The 17213-nt window shown below is 36.2% G+C and overlaps 1 protein-coding gene across 4 annotated transcripts in view; it reads left to right on the top strand.

Moving 5' to 3' along the window:
- LRRIQ3 (leucine rich repeats and IQ motif containing 3) overlaps positions 1 to 17213 on the top strand; it is a 178130-nt gene that overhangs the window by 25120 nt on the left and 135797 nt on the right. For 3 of the 4 annotated variants that reach the window (XM_077120616.1, XM_077120618.1, XM_077120617.1), the window contains 2 exons: positions 14511 to 14759; positions 15318 to 15641. In XM_077120616.1, the coding sequence (XP_076976731.1) occupies positions 14511 to 14759; positions 15318 to 15641 (573 nt within the window). The remainder of the gene's footprint in view (positions 1 to 14510; positions 14760 to 15317; positions 15642 to 17213) is intronic. The other variant, XM_077120619.1, reaches the window with a different exon arrangement.

Below are 17213 nucleotides of genomic sequence, written 5' to 3' on the forward strand. Positions count from 1 at the left end.
GAGCTGGACAATGAAAGGGAGAAACTATGGCTGAGAAATTATACTGTGTTTATTCAACTGCAGCTTTTCATGTCCATCCTGCACCCCAAATAGGGTGCTATGAGTAGACACGGTTCTTACTGAGCAGGTGAGATGCAGCACAGTCCTGATCCAGTTCTTGGCTGACATAGTTAATCTTCTGGGTCCCACAGCCTTGACCCCTTTCCAGTCAGGAGCCTGGGTACCCATTACTCCATTATTTCCACAAACTGTGGCAAATGACTGATCTTCACTGCAGCTCTTGGCACCCATCCCCACCCCCAAGGCCAACAGCTTCAGGTCAGTGCAGACCCTGTCTGGCTGTCTGCTGCAGTCTGTGAGAGGGCCTCAGTTTGGAAAAAGAGGGTAACATGGAGTAGCCCTGATACAACTGTTGGCTGGCAAGGTTACCTTTGTAAGGTTGTGAGGAATAGGTTGTTGAAGAGTGCCATCTACTAGTAAATCTGGGAAAGTACAGTCTGGGAAACTGCTTTCCTGACCCTGTCTCTAGCATCCTTTGGAACAGATCTGTACCCTTCTGTGTGGGACTCTGGCCCTGGTTTGGCTGTGAAATACTGACAAACCAAAAGCAAAAGAAGACCTTTAACATGAACAAAATCAACAAAATATTAGAGGGAAACCAACTTTCAAAGTAATCTCATCAAGATAATCAGATGCCCAGATACCAGCAAAAAATTACAAAGCACATTAAGAAACAAGAAAATATTACCAAGCCAGATGATCAAATTAGAAGTCAGAAGAGATACAGAATTTGGAACAACTAATTAAAGATGTTCATACAAGTCTCCTAATTAATTTCAATGAGATGGCTAAAGTGATAAAGGATATTAAGAAGACATTATGAGAGCATAAAGAAGAATTTGAAAGAATACATAGAAAAATAGCAGACCTTACATAAATGAAAGATGCTGTAGATGAAATAAAAAATATATGAGACACACAACGGTAAATTTGAAGAGACAGAAGAATCAGTGAGCTAAAATACTGAGCACCAGAATTTGAATACACAAAAGAACAAATGGAGAGAAAAAAGAAAGAATTTGAGCTGGGTCTTAGGAAAATAATTGACAACTTGAATCACGTAAATATATGCATTGTAAGTGTCCCAGAAGAAGAAGAGAAAGGAAAAGGATCAGGAAAAATTTTTGAGGAAATCATGGCTGAAAATTTCCCAACCCAGGTAAAAGACCTAAGTATGCAAATCAGAGAACCCAAATGGACTTCAAATGGAATAAATCCAAATAGACCCACTCCAAGACACGTACTAATCAGATTGCTAAATGCCAAAAAGAAGGAGATGATTTTAAAAGCAGCAAGTAAAAAGCAATTTACCACATACACATTTTAGTTAGCAAGCTGCCAGAATGTGATATACCAGAACTGGAATGGCTTTTATAAAAGGGAAATTAATGAGTTACAAGTTTATAGTTTTAAACCTATAAAAATGTCCAAACTGAGGCATCCAGGTAAAAATACCTTAACTCAAGGAATGTTGAAATAGTCACATGGCTGGTATCTGCTGGTCCCTTGCTCTGGGCTCCATTGCTTTTGGCCTCATTCCTGTGGAGACTTCTCACTTTGCTTCTCTGGAGCTGGCTTTCATCGCTTGGTTTCCCTTGACTCTCTCCATGTTCTGACTTGCTTAATATCTCATGACAACATCTGCTGGGCTCCAAATATCACCAAACATCCTTGTCACTGTTTTACAAGTGACAGCATCTGTGTCAGCTCTCTCTTTCTATTGGCTGTGCCAATTTTTGCTCTCTCCAAAATATTTCCTCTTTTAAAGGATTCCAGTAAACTAATCAAGACCCATCTGGAATGAGTGGATTTACAGCTCCATGTAATCAAAAGGTCACACCCAAAATTGGGCATGCCACAACTCCATGGAGATAATATAATAAAAAAATTCCAACCTACAGTATTGAATCAGGATTGAAAGAAATGGCTGCTCTCATATGATTGGATCAGGATTACTACATGGCTTTTGGGTACATAATAATTTCAAACCAGGACAGACATGTAAGGCTCAGTGCTGACTTCACATCAAACACCATGGAGGAAAGAGGACAGTGGTACAATATATTTAAGGTACTGAAAGATAAAAATTGCCAGTTAGGAATTCTTTGTCCAGTAAAACTGTCCTTCAAAAATGAATGAGAGCTTAAAATCTTCACAGATGAATAAAAAATTGAGAGAGTTTGTTAACAAGAGACTGGCCCTATAAGAAGTACTAAAGGCTCTTTTGCCAGCTGAAGAAAAAGGGCAGGAGTGAGAGGCTTGGAGGAGAACATAGAAAGAAAGATTATTAGTAAGGGTAAATAAAAGGATAAAAAAGGAAAAATAGATCTGACAAATATATGCCAAAGGATAGAATGGTTGAATAAGAACTGCTTTTACAGTAATAATATTGAATGTTAAAGGCTTAAACTCCCCAATTAAAAGACACAGATTGACAGAATGGATAAAAAATAATGACCATCTATATACTGTTTACAAGAGACTTATTTTTTTATTTTTTTCGCTTTTTTTTATTAATTAAAAAAAATAACTAACATAACATTTAGAAATCATTCCATTCTACATATGCAATCAGTAATTCTTAATATCATTACATAGATGTATGATCATCATTTCTTAGTACATTTGCATCGATTTAGAAAAAGAAATAGCAAGACAAAAGAAAAAGAAGTAAAATGATAATATAGAGAAAAAATAAAAATAAAAAATACACAAAATATATATAAAAAACAAACAAACAGACAAACAAAAAAAAAACTATAGCTCAGATGCAGCTTCATTCATTGTTTTAACATAATTACATTACAATTAGGTAGTATTGTGCTGTCCATTTTTGAGTTTTTGTATCTAGTCCTGTTGCACAGTCTGTATCCCTTCAGCTCCAATTACACATTATCTTACCCTGTTTCTAATTCCTGATGGTCTCTGTTACCAATGACATATTCCAAGTTTATTCTCTAATGTCGGTTCACATCAGTGGGACCATACAGTATTTGTCCTTTAGTTTTTGGCTAGTCTCACTCAGCATAATGTTCTCTAGGTCCATCCATGTTATTACATGCTTCATAAGTTTATTCTGTCTTAAAGCTGCATAATATTCCATCGTATGTATATACCACAGTTTGTTTAGCCACTCATCTGTTGATGGACATTTTGGCTGTTTCCATCTCTTTGCAATTGTAAATAATGCTGCTGTAAACATTGGTGTGCAAATGTCCATTTGTGTCTTTGCCCTTAATTCCTTTGAGTAGATACCTACCAATGGTATTGCTGGGTCGCATGGCAATTCTATATTCAGTTTTTTGAGGAACTGCCAAACTGCCTTCCACAGTTGTTGCACCATTTGACATTCCCAGCAGTGGATAAGTGTGCCTCTGTCTCCGCATCCTTTCCAGCACTTGTCATTTTCTGTTTTGTTGATAATGGCCATTCTGATGGGTGTGAGATGATATCTCATTGTGGTTTTGATTTGCATTTCTCTAATGGCCAGGGACATTGAGCATCTCTTCATGTGCCTCTTGGCCATCCGTATTTCTTCTTCTGGTAGGTGTCTGTTTAAGTCTTTTTCCCATTTTGGAATTGGGTTGGCTGTCTTTTTGTTGTTGAGTTGAACAATCTCTTTATAAATTCTGGATACTAGACCTTTATCTGATATGTCATTTCCAAATATTGTCTCCCATTGTGTAGGCTATCTTTCTACTTTCTTGATGAAGTTCTTTGATGCACAAAAGTGTTTAATTTTGAGGAGCTCCCATTTATTTCTTTCTTTCTTCAGTGCTCTTGCTTTAGGTTTAAGGTCCATAAAACCGCCTCCAATTGTAAGTTTCATAAGGTATCTCCCTACATTTTCCTCTAACTGTTTTATGGTCTTAGACCTAATGTTTAGATCTTTGATCCATTTTGAGTTAACTTTTGTATAGGGTGTGAGATACGGGTCCTCTTTCATTCTTTTGCATATGGATATCCAGTTCTCTAGGCACCATTTATTGAAGAGACTGTTCTGTCCCAGGTGAATTGGCTTGACTGCCTTATCAAAGATCAAATGTCCATAGATGAGAGGGTCTATATCTGAGCACTCTATTCGATTCCATTGGTTGATATATCTATCTTTATGCCAATACCATGCTGTTTTGACCACTGTGGCTTCATAATATGCCTTAAAGTCTGGCAGCGTGAGACCTCCAGCTTCGTTTATTTCCTCAAGATACTTTTAGCAATTCGGGGCAACCTGCCCTTCCAGATAAATTTGCTTATTGGTTTTTCTATTTCTGAAAAATAAGTTGTTGGGATTTTGATTGGTATTGCATTGAATCTGTAAATCAATTTAGGTAGGATTGACATCTTAACTATTTTGTCTTCCAATCCATGAACACGGTCTGCCCTTCCATCTATTTAGGTCTTCTGTGATTTATTTTAACAGTTTTTTGTAGTTTTCTTTGTATAGGTCTTTTGTCTCTTTAATTAAATTTATTCCTAAGTACTTTATTCTTTTAGTTGCAATTGTAAATGGAATTAGTTTCTTGATTTCCCCCTCAGCTTGTTCATTGCTAGTGTATAGAAACGCTAGAGATTTCTGAATGTTGATCTTGCAACGTACTACTTTGCTGTACACATTTATTAGCTCTAGTTGTTTTGTTGTGTATTTTTCTGGGTTTTTGATGTATAGTATCATATCGTCTGCAAACAGTGATAGTTTTACTTCTTCCTTTCCAATTTTGATGCCTTGTATTTCTTTTTCTTGTCTGATTGCTCTGGCTAGAACCTCCAACACAATGTTGAATAATAGTGGTGATAGTGGACATCCTTGTCTTGTTCCTGATCTTAGGGGGAAAGTTTTTAATTTTTCCCCATTGAGGATGATATTGGCTGTGGGTTTTTCATATATTCCCTCTATCATTTTAAGGAAGTTCCCTTGTATTCCTATCCTTTGAAGTGTTTTCAACAGGAAAGGATGTTGAATCTTGTCAAATGCCTTCTCTGCATCAATTGAGATGATCATGTGATTTTTCTGCTTTGATTTGTTGATACGGTGTATTACATTAATTGATTTTCTTATGTTGAACCATGCTTGCATACCTGGGATGAATCCTACTTGGTCATGATGTATAATTCTTTTAATGTGTTGCTGGATTCGATTTGCTAGAATTTTGTTGAGAATTTTTGCATCTATATTCATTAGAGAGATTGGTCTGTAGTTTTCTTTTTTTGTAATATCTTTGCCTGGTTTTGGTATGAGGGTGATGTTGGCTTCATAGAATGAATTAGGTAGCTTTCCCTCCACTTCAATTTTTTTGAAGAGTTTGAGCAGAGTTGGTACTAATTCTTTCTGGAATGTTTGGTAGAATCCACATGTGAAGCCGTCTGGTCCTGGACTTTTCTTTTTGGGAAGCTTTTGAATGACTGATTCAATTTCTTTACTTGTGATTGGTTTGTTGAGGTCATCTATTACTTCTTGAGTCAAAGTTGGTTGTTCATGCCTTTCTAGGAACTTGTCCATTTCATCTACATTGTTGTATTTATTAGCATAAAGTTGTTTATAGTATCCTATTATTACCTCCTTTATTTCTGTGAGGTCAGTGGTTATGTCTCCTCTTCCATTTCTGATCTTATTTATTTGCGTCCTCTCTCTTATTCTTTTTGTCAATCTTGCTAAGGGCCCATCAATCTTATTGATTTTCTCATAGCACCAACTTCCGGTCTTATTGATTTTCTCTATTGTTTTCATGTTCTCAATTTCATTTATTTCTGCTCTAATCTTTGTTATTTCTTTCCTTTTGCTTGCTTTGGGGTTAGTTTGCTGTTCTTTCTCCAGTTCTTCCAAGTGGACAGTTAATTCCTGAATTTTTACCTTTTCTTCTTTTCTGATATAGGCATTTAGGGCAACAAATTTCCCTCTTAGCACTGCCTTTGCTGCGTCCCATAGGTTTTGATATGTTGTGTTTTCATTTTCATTTGCCTCGAGATATTCACTAATTTCTCCTGTAATTTCTTCCTTGACCCACTCGTTGTTTAAGAGTGTGTTGTTGAGCCTCCATGTATTTGTGAATTTTCTGGCACTCTGCCTATTATTGATTTCCAACTTCATTCCTTTATGATCTGAGAAGGTGTTGTGTATGATTTCAATCTTTTAAAATTTGTTGAGACTTGTTTTGTGACCCAGCATATGGTCTATCTTGGAGAATGATCCATGAGCACTTGAGAAAAAAGTATATCCTGCTGTTGTGGGGTGTAATGTCCTATAAATGTCTGTTAAGTCTAGCTCATTTATAGTAATATTCAGATTCTCTATTTCTTTATTGATCCTCTGTCTAGATGTTCTGTCCATTGATGAGAGTGGTGGATTGAAGTCTCCAACTATTGTGGTAGATTTGTCTATTTCCCTTTTCAGTGATTGCAGTGTATTCCTCACGTATATTCAGGCATTTTGATTTGGTGCATAAATATTTATGATTGTTATGTCTTCTTGTTTAATTGTTCCTTTTATTAGTAGATAGTATCCTTCTTTGTCTCTTTTAACTGTTTTACATTTGAAGTCTAATTTGTTGGATATTAGTATAGCTACTCCTGCTCTTTTCTGGTTGTTATTTGCATTAAATATCTTTTCCCAACCTTTCACTTTCAACCTATGTTTATCTTTGGGTCTAAGATGTGTTTCCTGTAGACAGCATATAGAAGGATCCTGTTTTTTAATCCATTCTGCCAGTCTATGTCTTTTGATTAGGGAATTCAGTCCATTAACATTTAGTGTTATTACTGTTTGGGTAATACTTTCCTCTACCATTTTACCTTTTGTATTATATATATCATATCTGATTTTCCTTCTTTCTACACTCTTCTCCACACCTCTCTCTTCTGTCTTTTCATATCTGACTCTAGTGCTCCCTTTAGTATTTCTTGCAGAGCTGGTCTCTTTGTCACAAATTCTCTCAGTGACTTTTTGTCTGAAAATGTTTTAATTTCTCCCTCATTTTTGAAGGGACAATTTTGCTGAATATAGGAGTCTTGGTTGGCAGTTTTTCTCTTTTAGTAATTTAAATATATCATTCCACTGTCTTCTAGCTTCCATGGTTTCTGTTGAGAAATCTACACATAGTCTTATTGGGTTTCCCTTGTATGTGATGGTTGTTTTTCTCTTGCTACTTTCAAGATCCTCTCTTTCTCTTTGACCTCTGACATTCTAACTAGTAAGTGTCTTGGAGAACGCTTATTTGGGTCTATTCTCTTTGGGGTGCGCTGCATTCTTGGATCTGTAATTTTAGGTCTTTCATAAGAGTTGGGAAATTTTCAGTGATAATTTCTTCTATTAGTTTTTCTCCTCCTTTTCCCTTCTCTTCTCCTTCTGGGACACCCACAACATGTATATTTGTGTGCTTCATATTATCTTTTAATTCCCCGAGCCCCTGCTCAAATTTTTCCATTCTTTTCCCTATAGTTTCTGTTTCTTTTTGGATTTCAGATGTTCCATCCTCCAGTTCACTAATTCTATCCTCTGTGTCTTTAAATCTACCAATGTAGGTTTCCATTGTTTTTTTCATCTCTTCAACTGTGTTTTTCAATCCCATAAATTCTGTGATTTGTTTTTTCAGACTTTCCATTTCTTCTTTTTGTTGATCCCATGCCTACTTCATGTCCTTCCTCAATTTATTTATTTGGTTTTTGAAGAGGTTTTCCATTTCTGTTCGTATATTCAGAATTAGTTGTCTCAGCTCCTGTATCTCATTTGAGCTATTGGTTTGTTCCTTTGACTGGGCCATATCTTCAATTTTCCTGGTGTGATATGTTATTTTTTTTGCTGTTGTCTGGGCATTTAATCAGATGTCCCTGAGTGTGGGACCCAGCAGGTTGAAAGACTTTCCTGTGAAGTCTCTGGGCTCTGTTTTTCTTATCCTGCCCAGTATGTGGTGCTTGTCTGTCTGCGGGTCCCACCAACAAAAGATGTTGTGGCTCCTTTAACTTTGGAAGACTCTCACTGCTGGGTGTGTGGTGGAGACAGAGGAAAGGTTGTAGGTTGGTTTTAATGGCTTCAAATTGTGAAGTCCTGGGATCTGAATTCCTTGAGAGAGGGAATCCACCTGAGTTGCGTTTCACCCCTCCCGCGGGGAAGGTTCAGGTGGTAGAGAGCCCTAAAAGCAGCCTGTTTCTGCGTTCGGGGCTGTTGTAACCTATGTAATTCCAGCGCTGAGCCCAGAGGCAATGAAGCCTCCGTATAAACAGCCACAGAAGGCTCTGTTTCACCCCCTTTCCTCTTTTTCAGTTAGCCCAATCAGTGACTGCCGCCTTGATCAGTGTTCTAGTTTGCTAGCTGCCGGAATGCAGTATACCAAAAACGGAATGGCTTTTAACAAGGGGAATTTAATAAGTTGCAAGTTTACAGTTCTAAGGCCGATAAAATGTCCCAATTAAAACAAGTCTATAGAAATGTCCAATCAAAGGCATCCAGGGAAAGATACCTTGGTTCAAGAAGGCCGATGAAGTTCAGGGTCTCTCTCTCTCAAGTGAGATGGCACATGGCGAACACAGTCAGGGCTTCTCTCTTGGCTGGAAGGGCACATGGCAAATACGGTGTCATCTGCTAGCTTTGTATCCTGGCTTCCTGTTTCATGAAGCTCCCCGGGAGGTGTTTTCCTTCTTCATCTCCAAAGGTCGCTGGCTGGTGGACTCTCTGCTTCGTCGTGCTGCAGCATTCTCTGCTCTCTCTGAATCTCTCTGAATCTCCAAAATATTTCCTCTTTTATAGGACTCCAATAAACCAATCAAGACCCACTCAAATGGGTGGAGACATGTCATCCCCTAATCCAGTTAAACAACCATTCTTGACTAAATCACATCACCTAGGAGATGATCTCATTACAGTTTCAAACATACAGTATTGAATAGGAAGTATTCTACCTTTAAGAAATGGGATTTATATCAAAACATGACTTTTCTTAGGGGGCATACTTCCTTTCAAACCAGCACAATCAGTTTTGCCTGAGCTGAGGGCCTATTTTTAGTAGTCAGAAGTTGTTCCTTAATGCCACTATTGGTGTTAGGTTGGGCTCAGTCTCTACTACTGTTGGAGACTCTTTCCTTTCCCTCTGGGAAGTCGCCTGTGGGGGAGGGTTGCCAGCTGCCGCGGCTTGGGTAACCGCTGTTCGATGCTCCCAGCCGGCCCAGGAAGCTGTGTGTGTGGAATGGGCTGTGGTCGCCGGCCACCGCGGCTTGGGGGACCGCTGTTCCGAGGCTACCATCCGGCCCGGTAAGCCGCGCGTGGGGGAGGGGCGCCGGCCGCTGTGGCTTGGGGAGCCGCTGTTCCGATGCTCCCAGCCGGCCCGGTAAGCCACGTGTGTGGAAGGGGCTGTGGTCGCCGGCCACGGCGGCTTGGAGGACCGCTGTTCCGAGGCTACCAGCCAGCCCGGGAAGCCGCGTGTCGGGGAGGGTCGCTGGCTGCCACAGCTTGGGGAACTGCCGCTCCAAAGCTCCCAGCTGGCCCGGGAAGCCACGTGTGTGGAAGGGGCTCCAGTCGCCGCGGCTTGGGGAACCCAATCCAAAGCTCCCAGCCGGCCCGGAAAGGAAGGAGGGAAGGGCTCCGGCCGCCAGCCGCCTCGGCCCGGGGAAGCGCGTGCCTCTCGGGGACCTCACCGCAGCGGAGTCTCTTAGCCGGTCCAGCTGTTCTGGAATGGGGTACACTGTGTGTCTGGTCTCTGTCGTGGCTCTGGGAGCTGTTCTGTACTGTTTGTAGTTCTTTAGTAGTTGTTCTGGAGGAGAAACTAAGACCCGCACGCCTTACTAAGCCGCCATCTTCTCCAGAAGTCCTGAGACTTATTTTAAACTCAAAGATACAAATAGTTTGAAAATTGAAAGGATGGAAAAAATATATTGCATGGAAGCAATAACCAAAAAAAACAAGCTGAATTATCTATATTAATATCAGACAAAAAACTTTAAATGCAAAAATGTTATGAGAGATAAAGAAGGACACTATACATTATAAAATGTGCAACTCACCAAGAAGAAATAGCAATCATAAATATATATATTTTAGTGAAAAATGACATATATTTTAAAGCTATAAATTTACGAGCACACCACAACAATTAGTTGTAGAACAGATTTCAGTTTGGTATGGGTTATAGTTCCACAATTTTAGATTTTTACTTCTAGCTTCTGTAAGATACTGGAGACTAAAAGAAATATCAATATCATGATTCAGCAATCATACTCATTTGTTAAATCCTAGCTTCTGTTATAACTCCACCTTCTCCTTTGATCTTTCTCATAATCTGTAAGGGTATTTGGTCTATACTCTTTCTTTCTCCTGTTGGAAAGTGTTATTGATAATATAGGATGGGGGATGGAACTATTTGGTGTTCTGGAGAGGCTGATCCCTCTAGGTGTCAGGTCTTATCTGGCCAGGAACTCAACTAGAGGTTGTAGGTTTCTGGAAAGTAATCATAGTGCATGGAACCTTTGTAGAATCTCAGGTAAAGCCCTAGGTGTTCTTTAGGGTTGGCAAGAATGGTTTTGATTGGGGTTTCGCAAACCAACCGTTCATAAATATTTATACACCTAATCAAGGTGCGCCAAAGTACATGAGGAAAACACTGGAACTAGATTAATGGGATCTCTTTAAAAATTGTAATACTTCTGTACTTCAAAGGATTTTGTCAAAAAGATGAAAAGGCAGCTGAGACCACGGGTGAAAATATTTGGAAAGCACCTATCTGATAAGTGCTATTCAGAATATACAAAGAAATCCTACAACTCAACAATAAAAGGACAGCACAATTTAAAAATGGGCAAAAGACATGAATAGACATTTTTCCAATGAGGAAATACAAATGGCTAAAAAGCACATGAAAAGATGTTTATCTGCACTAGCTATTAGAGAAATTTCATACCTATTAGAATGGCCATTATTAAACAAATGGGAAACTGCAAGTGTTGGAGACGCTATGGAGAAATAGGAACACTTAGTCACTGTTGCTAGGAGTGTAAAATGATATAGCCACTATGGAAAACAGTTTGGTGATTCTTCAGAAAGCTAAGTATAGAGTTGCCATATGATCCAGCAAACCCACTACTCAGTAAATACCCTGAACTGAAAGCAGGGATGTGGGCAGACATTTGCACAATGATGTTCATAGTGGCATTAATCACAATTGCCAAAAGATGGAAACAATCCAAGTACCCATCATCTCATGAATGGATAATCAAAATGTGGTATATACATACCATGAAATATTTTTCAGCGTTAAAAAAGAATGCAGTCCTGAAGCATGTGATAACATGGATGAACCTTGAGTACATTACACTGAGCAAAATAAGTCAGACACAAAAAAAAAAGTATTGTATGATCTCATTAATATGAACCAATTATTCTTCATAAAGTCATGGACACAGGATCTAGAATATAGGTTCCCAGGAAATAGAATGAGCCTAGCAAATGGACAGCAATTGTTTAAGGTATGCAGAATTTTTAAGTAGGTTGATGAGGGGAAATGGATAGATGTGATGGTAGCACATTATTCTGAGTATACTTAATAGTTCTGAATTGTGTGTGACTGTGGTTGAAAGGATAAGTTTAGGGTCATATATGTCAACAGAAGGAAAGCCAATGGTTAAAATGTGGGAATGTATAACTCAGTAAATCTTGTGTTGGACAATGATTGTGATTAATAATACCCATATAAAAAATTTCCTCCATGATTAGAATTAATGTAGGAAACTATTTGAAGAAATTAATAATAGAGTAATATATGGGGAAGAATGCTGCTTCTACAAACTATACACTATAGTTAACATTAGTATTTCAGTATTCTTTCATCCACAGTAAAAAATATATCACCCCAATGCTAGGAATCAGGGATGGTGGGGGATAAGGATTACAGGGTGTTTGGGTTGTTCTTTTTTATTTTTATTTTTTCCTTCCTGGGGTAATGAAAATGTTCTAAAAATATTGTGGTGATAGTGCACAACTATGTGATGATACTATGAGTCATTGATTATATACTTTATATGGTATGTGAATATATCTCAATAAAATTGCACTTATAAAAAAGTACATATGTCTGGTCCATGAAAGATACTGTTAATAGAATAAGAAAACAAGCCACAGAATGGGAGTAAATATATGCAAAACATGTATCTGATAAATGATTTGTATAGAAAATATGCAAATAACTTAAAACTCAACAATAAGAAAACAATCCAATTAAAAATTGTTCAAAAGATCTGAACAGACATCTCATGAAAAAACATACAGATGGCAAATGAGTATATGAAAAGATGCTCAATTATATGTCATTATTGAATTCCAAATTAAAGCAACAATTGTGTGGTAGATTGAATTGTGTATCCCCATTTGGACATATTCTGGGTCTTGGTCTACATTCTGCTGGGTGTGGAGAAATTACAAATAAGATCACTTCATGATGTTACTTTAGTTAAGGTATGGCCCAATTGAATCAGATTAGGCTTTAATCTGAATTAAGGTGGAGTTCTTTATAAGCAGAGTGAAAGTAGATGAAGAAAGAAGCCACGGAGTGCAGACAGAATTGGCAAGTCAGTGAAACTGGAAAAGAAAGAAGAGGTTTCCATATGCATTGCTGTGTGACAGAAAAGCCAAGGACCAAGGATTGTCAGTAGCAAGCCTCAGAATGCCAGTCTTTGGGGAGAAAGCATTGCCTTGCTGATATTTTGATTTTGGCTTTCTTTTAGCTTTAAAACTGTAAGCTAATAAATTCCCATTATTCAGTATGAGCCAACCTATTATTTGGTATTTGTTTTAGCAGCCGGGCAACTAAAACAAATGACACCATACACCTATTAGAATGGCTAAACTTCAAAACACTGATAAAACCAAATGCTGTCAAGGATGTGGAGCAATAGGGGCTCTTCTTTATTAATGGTGGAGATGCAACATGGTACAGTGACTTTGGAAGACACTTCTGATGAATTCCTTAGTTGATAGCTTGAGAATTACTGTTTTTGGCCCTGGCCAGGATATAAAAATTAGCCAATTTCTTCAAAAAGTGACAAGGATTTATCTAGGTTTTCAAATTTATTCTCATTTGGAACATGATGGCTTTCTTTAGCTCCATATGGCTGAAACATTCTTCCAATGGGAGAAATGGTTAATTTTTCCATGACTCCAGATGGGCCACTTGAGCTCATCTTTTCTTCTCTTCCAAATGACCACTGGCATGGCTACCTTTGATTAAAGCTGAAGTTACCACCCTTAGCAGACCATTGAGAAAGCATGTCTGAAATATTCCTGTAAACTTTCGGAAACAGATATCCTTCTCTCAGGTCTTTCCTGCCTTAGGAACTTTACCCATGTTTGCTTTGTGTGAAATGCTCTTTTGCCCTCTTTTTGTCTAAATAAATGTCACTTTTTCAAAGATGCCTTTTTTGATATTCCCATGTTTTCTCTAGACTGGTTTTTTTTCTAGATATAAGCAACTGTAGCATCTGACTGTTCTTTTTAGAATTGATTGTGCTTGTAAGTATGATAACTTTTTTGTATCTGGAATGATTTGGTTAATGGACTCTTCTTCTGAGAGAATAGGCACTATGACTTTTCTCTTGTGTTTTCCTGAAATTTTATTTTCAGGAATTTGGGCCAAGAATTAACCACAAGGCATTTCAGAAAATTGTTTTGTTAATGGTGTGAAAAATGACTTTGTGAATTTATGTAAAAGTAATCCATTGTAATCTGATATTGATAGATAAGAAAACAAGGTGAAAGGCTTTTACATAATCTTAAGTAACACATTACTTATGCATAAGAAATACCATATAAAATATGTGAAACAGTTTTGATCTACAAGTTTTGTATATAAGTCATATTATAAATCTATTAGAATTTTGGTCCTAATTGCTTAAATGCATTGAACATAAGAATAAATAATGTTATGGCCAATTATTTCTTTGAGAAATAAATAATTACTGATTCATTTGAGGCTCCATATTGCACTTGAATTGCATCTAGCTGCATTTTTCAGCCTCTCTCACGGAGGTGACTGCTATCCTGATTTGGGAGTTTATCATTTCAATGCATTTCTTTATTTAACAGTATCTTCTAACCAAAATTATTATAGCAGCTATGCCAAGGTATAATTTTGTTTGTTTTTGTTTGTCTCACCTAGATATGACATTTTTATCTCAGCTAGGGCAATGAATTTGATATACTCTAAGTAGTATAAAAAAAAGATTTTTTCCCTTTTATTGATTCACTTCATTGATAAGCACAGTGATAATTTCATCAATAGTATTTATATAAACATTAGATATTTAAGATGCTTTAGGATAGAAAATGTTATGGGAATTAGTTATTCTTTTTCCTTATTTAACTCTTCTACCCATTTTTATTGATATTATAGATTAGCAAATGTTTTTTTTATTTTTAAGATAAAATTATTTTCAAAGTTAACAAATAACTTTTTGAAGCATTTTTGCATATTTTCTAGATGTTTCATGGAACAATCACAAAAGAACTAACCAGCCATGAAGAATGGAGTCACTATAATGAAAACATTATAGAAGATCAAAAAGATTTTGTTTTTATAAAGTTCAATGGTCTTCATTTAAAATCTATGGAAAATTTGCAGTCATGTATTTCTCTTAAAGTATGCATCTTCTCAAACAATTTTATTACAGATATTCGTCCACTTCAAAATTGTTTAAAATTAGTCAAACTAGATCTCCATGGAAATCAGGTAAGTAATAGCCATTTCAGATATCTGAATATAAATGAAAGTTATATATAGTAAGCACTTATATTATCTACTTACAGTATTTTTCTCAGAAATTCTTTTATACAAAAATAAATAAAATTTTAAAAATGTAAACAAAAGTTAAAGTTAGAAAATTAAAAAAATATAAACAAGCAATGCTTTATTTGATATCATTTACTCCTTCAAGTCTTTAGTATGGATTAAGTATGTTTTTTGACTCCTTAAGTTTCCCTTAAGAAAACTGTTTGAGAATTGTTTAGTCAGACTATTACAAAGAAGATTTACTGAATGGCATATATATATTTATCCATTTAATTAGTCAAATAAAATGACTTATTCCAAATGTCCAGTATATAATGCTTTTTCCAAGTCATCATTTGGACAATTATAAATTCTCTCTTTTTGTCCATTAATTAGAAATTCATCATTTGAGAAAAATGTGAATTTTAGAAAATGTTTAATAGGTGTTTATCCATTTTCTATGCAATTTATAGAAAATTAATATTTGAATTTCAAGTGTTATTATTAATACTATTTCAGATAAAGATTCTACCAGACACTAAATTTTGGAGTGGATTGAAGAACCTAAAACTCCTTTATCTTCATGACAATGGGTTTGTGAAGCTAAAGAACGTATGTGTATTATCTGCTTGTCCTAACCTCATTGCTCTCACTATGTTCGATTGTCCAGTAAGCCTTAAAAAAGGATATAGGCATGTTCTTGTTAACAGTATATGGTCTCTTAAGGCTCTGGATCATCATGTGATTTCTGATGAAGAAATAATTCAGAACTGGCATCTTCCAGAAAGATTCAGGACGTGTAACCATCGACTTTTCTTTAATATCTGCCCTGCTTTGAGAAAGGTATTTGGCTTCATTATGATTTCTTTTTAAATAAATTTATGGAAGTAAAGTTTTAGCCTCTTAAGTTTTATACATAAATTGTGTAAACTTTGTAATATTTTTTCATTATTTATATAAAATATCATAAGCCAGTGAACATATTCAGAATGACCTTATATATTAAAATTTTACAATGCTTCTATGCCTACTGCATGTAAATGGTTGGGCCTAAATTTATAAATTATAGAGAAACAAGATTTTTAATGAAAGCTGAAATGAAATCCATAACTTTCAAAGTTTTGGTATTTGTATGATTCCATTGGGAGCTATATGATTTTTATGAATGTCTTAATGGACAGTATGGATTATTTATTAGAAAAGGAAAACAAATTCAATCCTTAAACAATCAATTTGGTGACATATGGACACAATCAAATGATAATTATATGATGATTTTTAAAATCTTGGAAGAGGTAATTGGGAAAACTTGATATCTAATTAGAGATTATAGAATATTGAAATGGTAGATAAAAATGTAAAAAAGCATGCTTCTTATAAATGTTAGATAAAATAAATCATGTAAGAGTTCAGAAGTGGGAATTAACTCTGAAATTGCTAAAAAATCAGCCACAAGATAAGGTAAGTTAAAAAAAAAACACAAGTATGCTATAGACCAGTGTTCATAAGATGCTTTAATATATATATATATACATGTATATAAATTCACATATTATGCTTGGAAATTTTGAGGCTAAGGAGAAAATAATTTTGAACAGTGATCATATCTGAAAGGGTAAATAAACAGTGAACAGTGATTATATGTGGAAAGGCTGGAGATTAGAAAGATAGAAGATTTTTATGACTGCAAACTTATGAGCATAATAATGATTTTGAAAAATAGCAAAAAAAAACTTAGGGAAATAAAAAAAGGAGACAGTATTCAAGTCTGGATGTCTAAACCTGGGCTCTTTCAAGCACAATAAAAATGGCATGTTCATTTAAAGAAATAATGGAAAGTGGGATAGGAGGAGTGTTGAAAAGAATCTTAGATGATATATTAAGGAGTTTTGACTTCTTTCTGAATGCAGTGAAGATCTATTGAAGTAATTTGATTAGGAAATTAAAGTTCTTCTCTAATAATAGGTGTACTATGAATAAATGGTATTGATAAAAGTTTTTAAATGGTGGCTTAAGGTGGGCCACAGTGGCTCAGCGGGCAGAATTCTCGCCTGCCATGCTGGAGACCTGGGTTTGATTCCCAGTGCCTGCGCATTATTAAAAAAGGGGGAGGACTTATTCCAATGTTTTATTAGCAGATCAATGGGGGTGCAGGTGGGTGTAGACAAATGAGAGTAGGAAAACCAGTTACTGTAGGCCAGAGATGGTGTGATTGGGTTGATATAGGCAGAGAGCAATGACAATGAAGAAAGAAGACAATGTAAAGTAGTGCATGGACAAATTTTCTGTAAAAAAAAAGTTCTGTGGTAGGCACTTGAATATTTTTCTCATTCATTCATTGCCAGTGTATTGAGTATCTAATATGTGAGTGATTATCTTAAGCCTTAGGGATTCAGTGATAAATAATACTGACAA

Source organism: Tamandua tetradactyla, chromosome 11 (assembly GCF_023851605.1).
Source record: "Tamandua tetradactyla isolate mTamTet1 chromosome 11, mTamTet1.pri, whole genome shotgun sequence".
Taxonomy (NCBI): domain Eukaryota; kingdom Metazoa; phylum Chordata; class Mammalia; order Pilosa; family Myrmecophagidae; genus Tamandua; species Tamandua tetradactyla.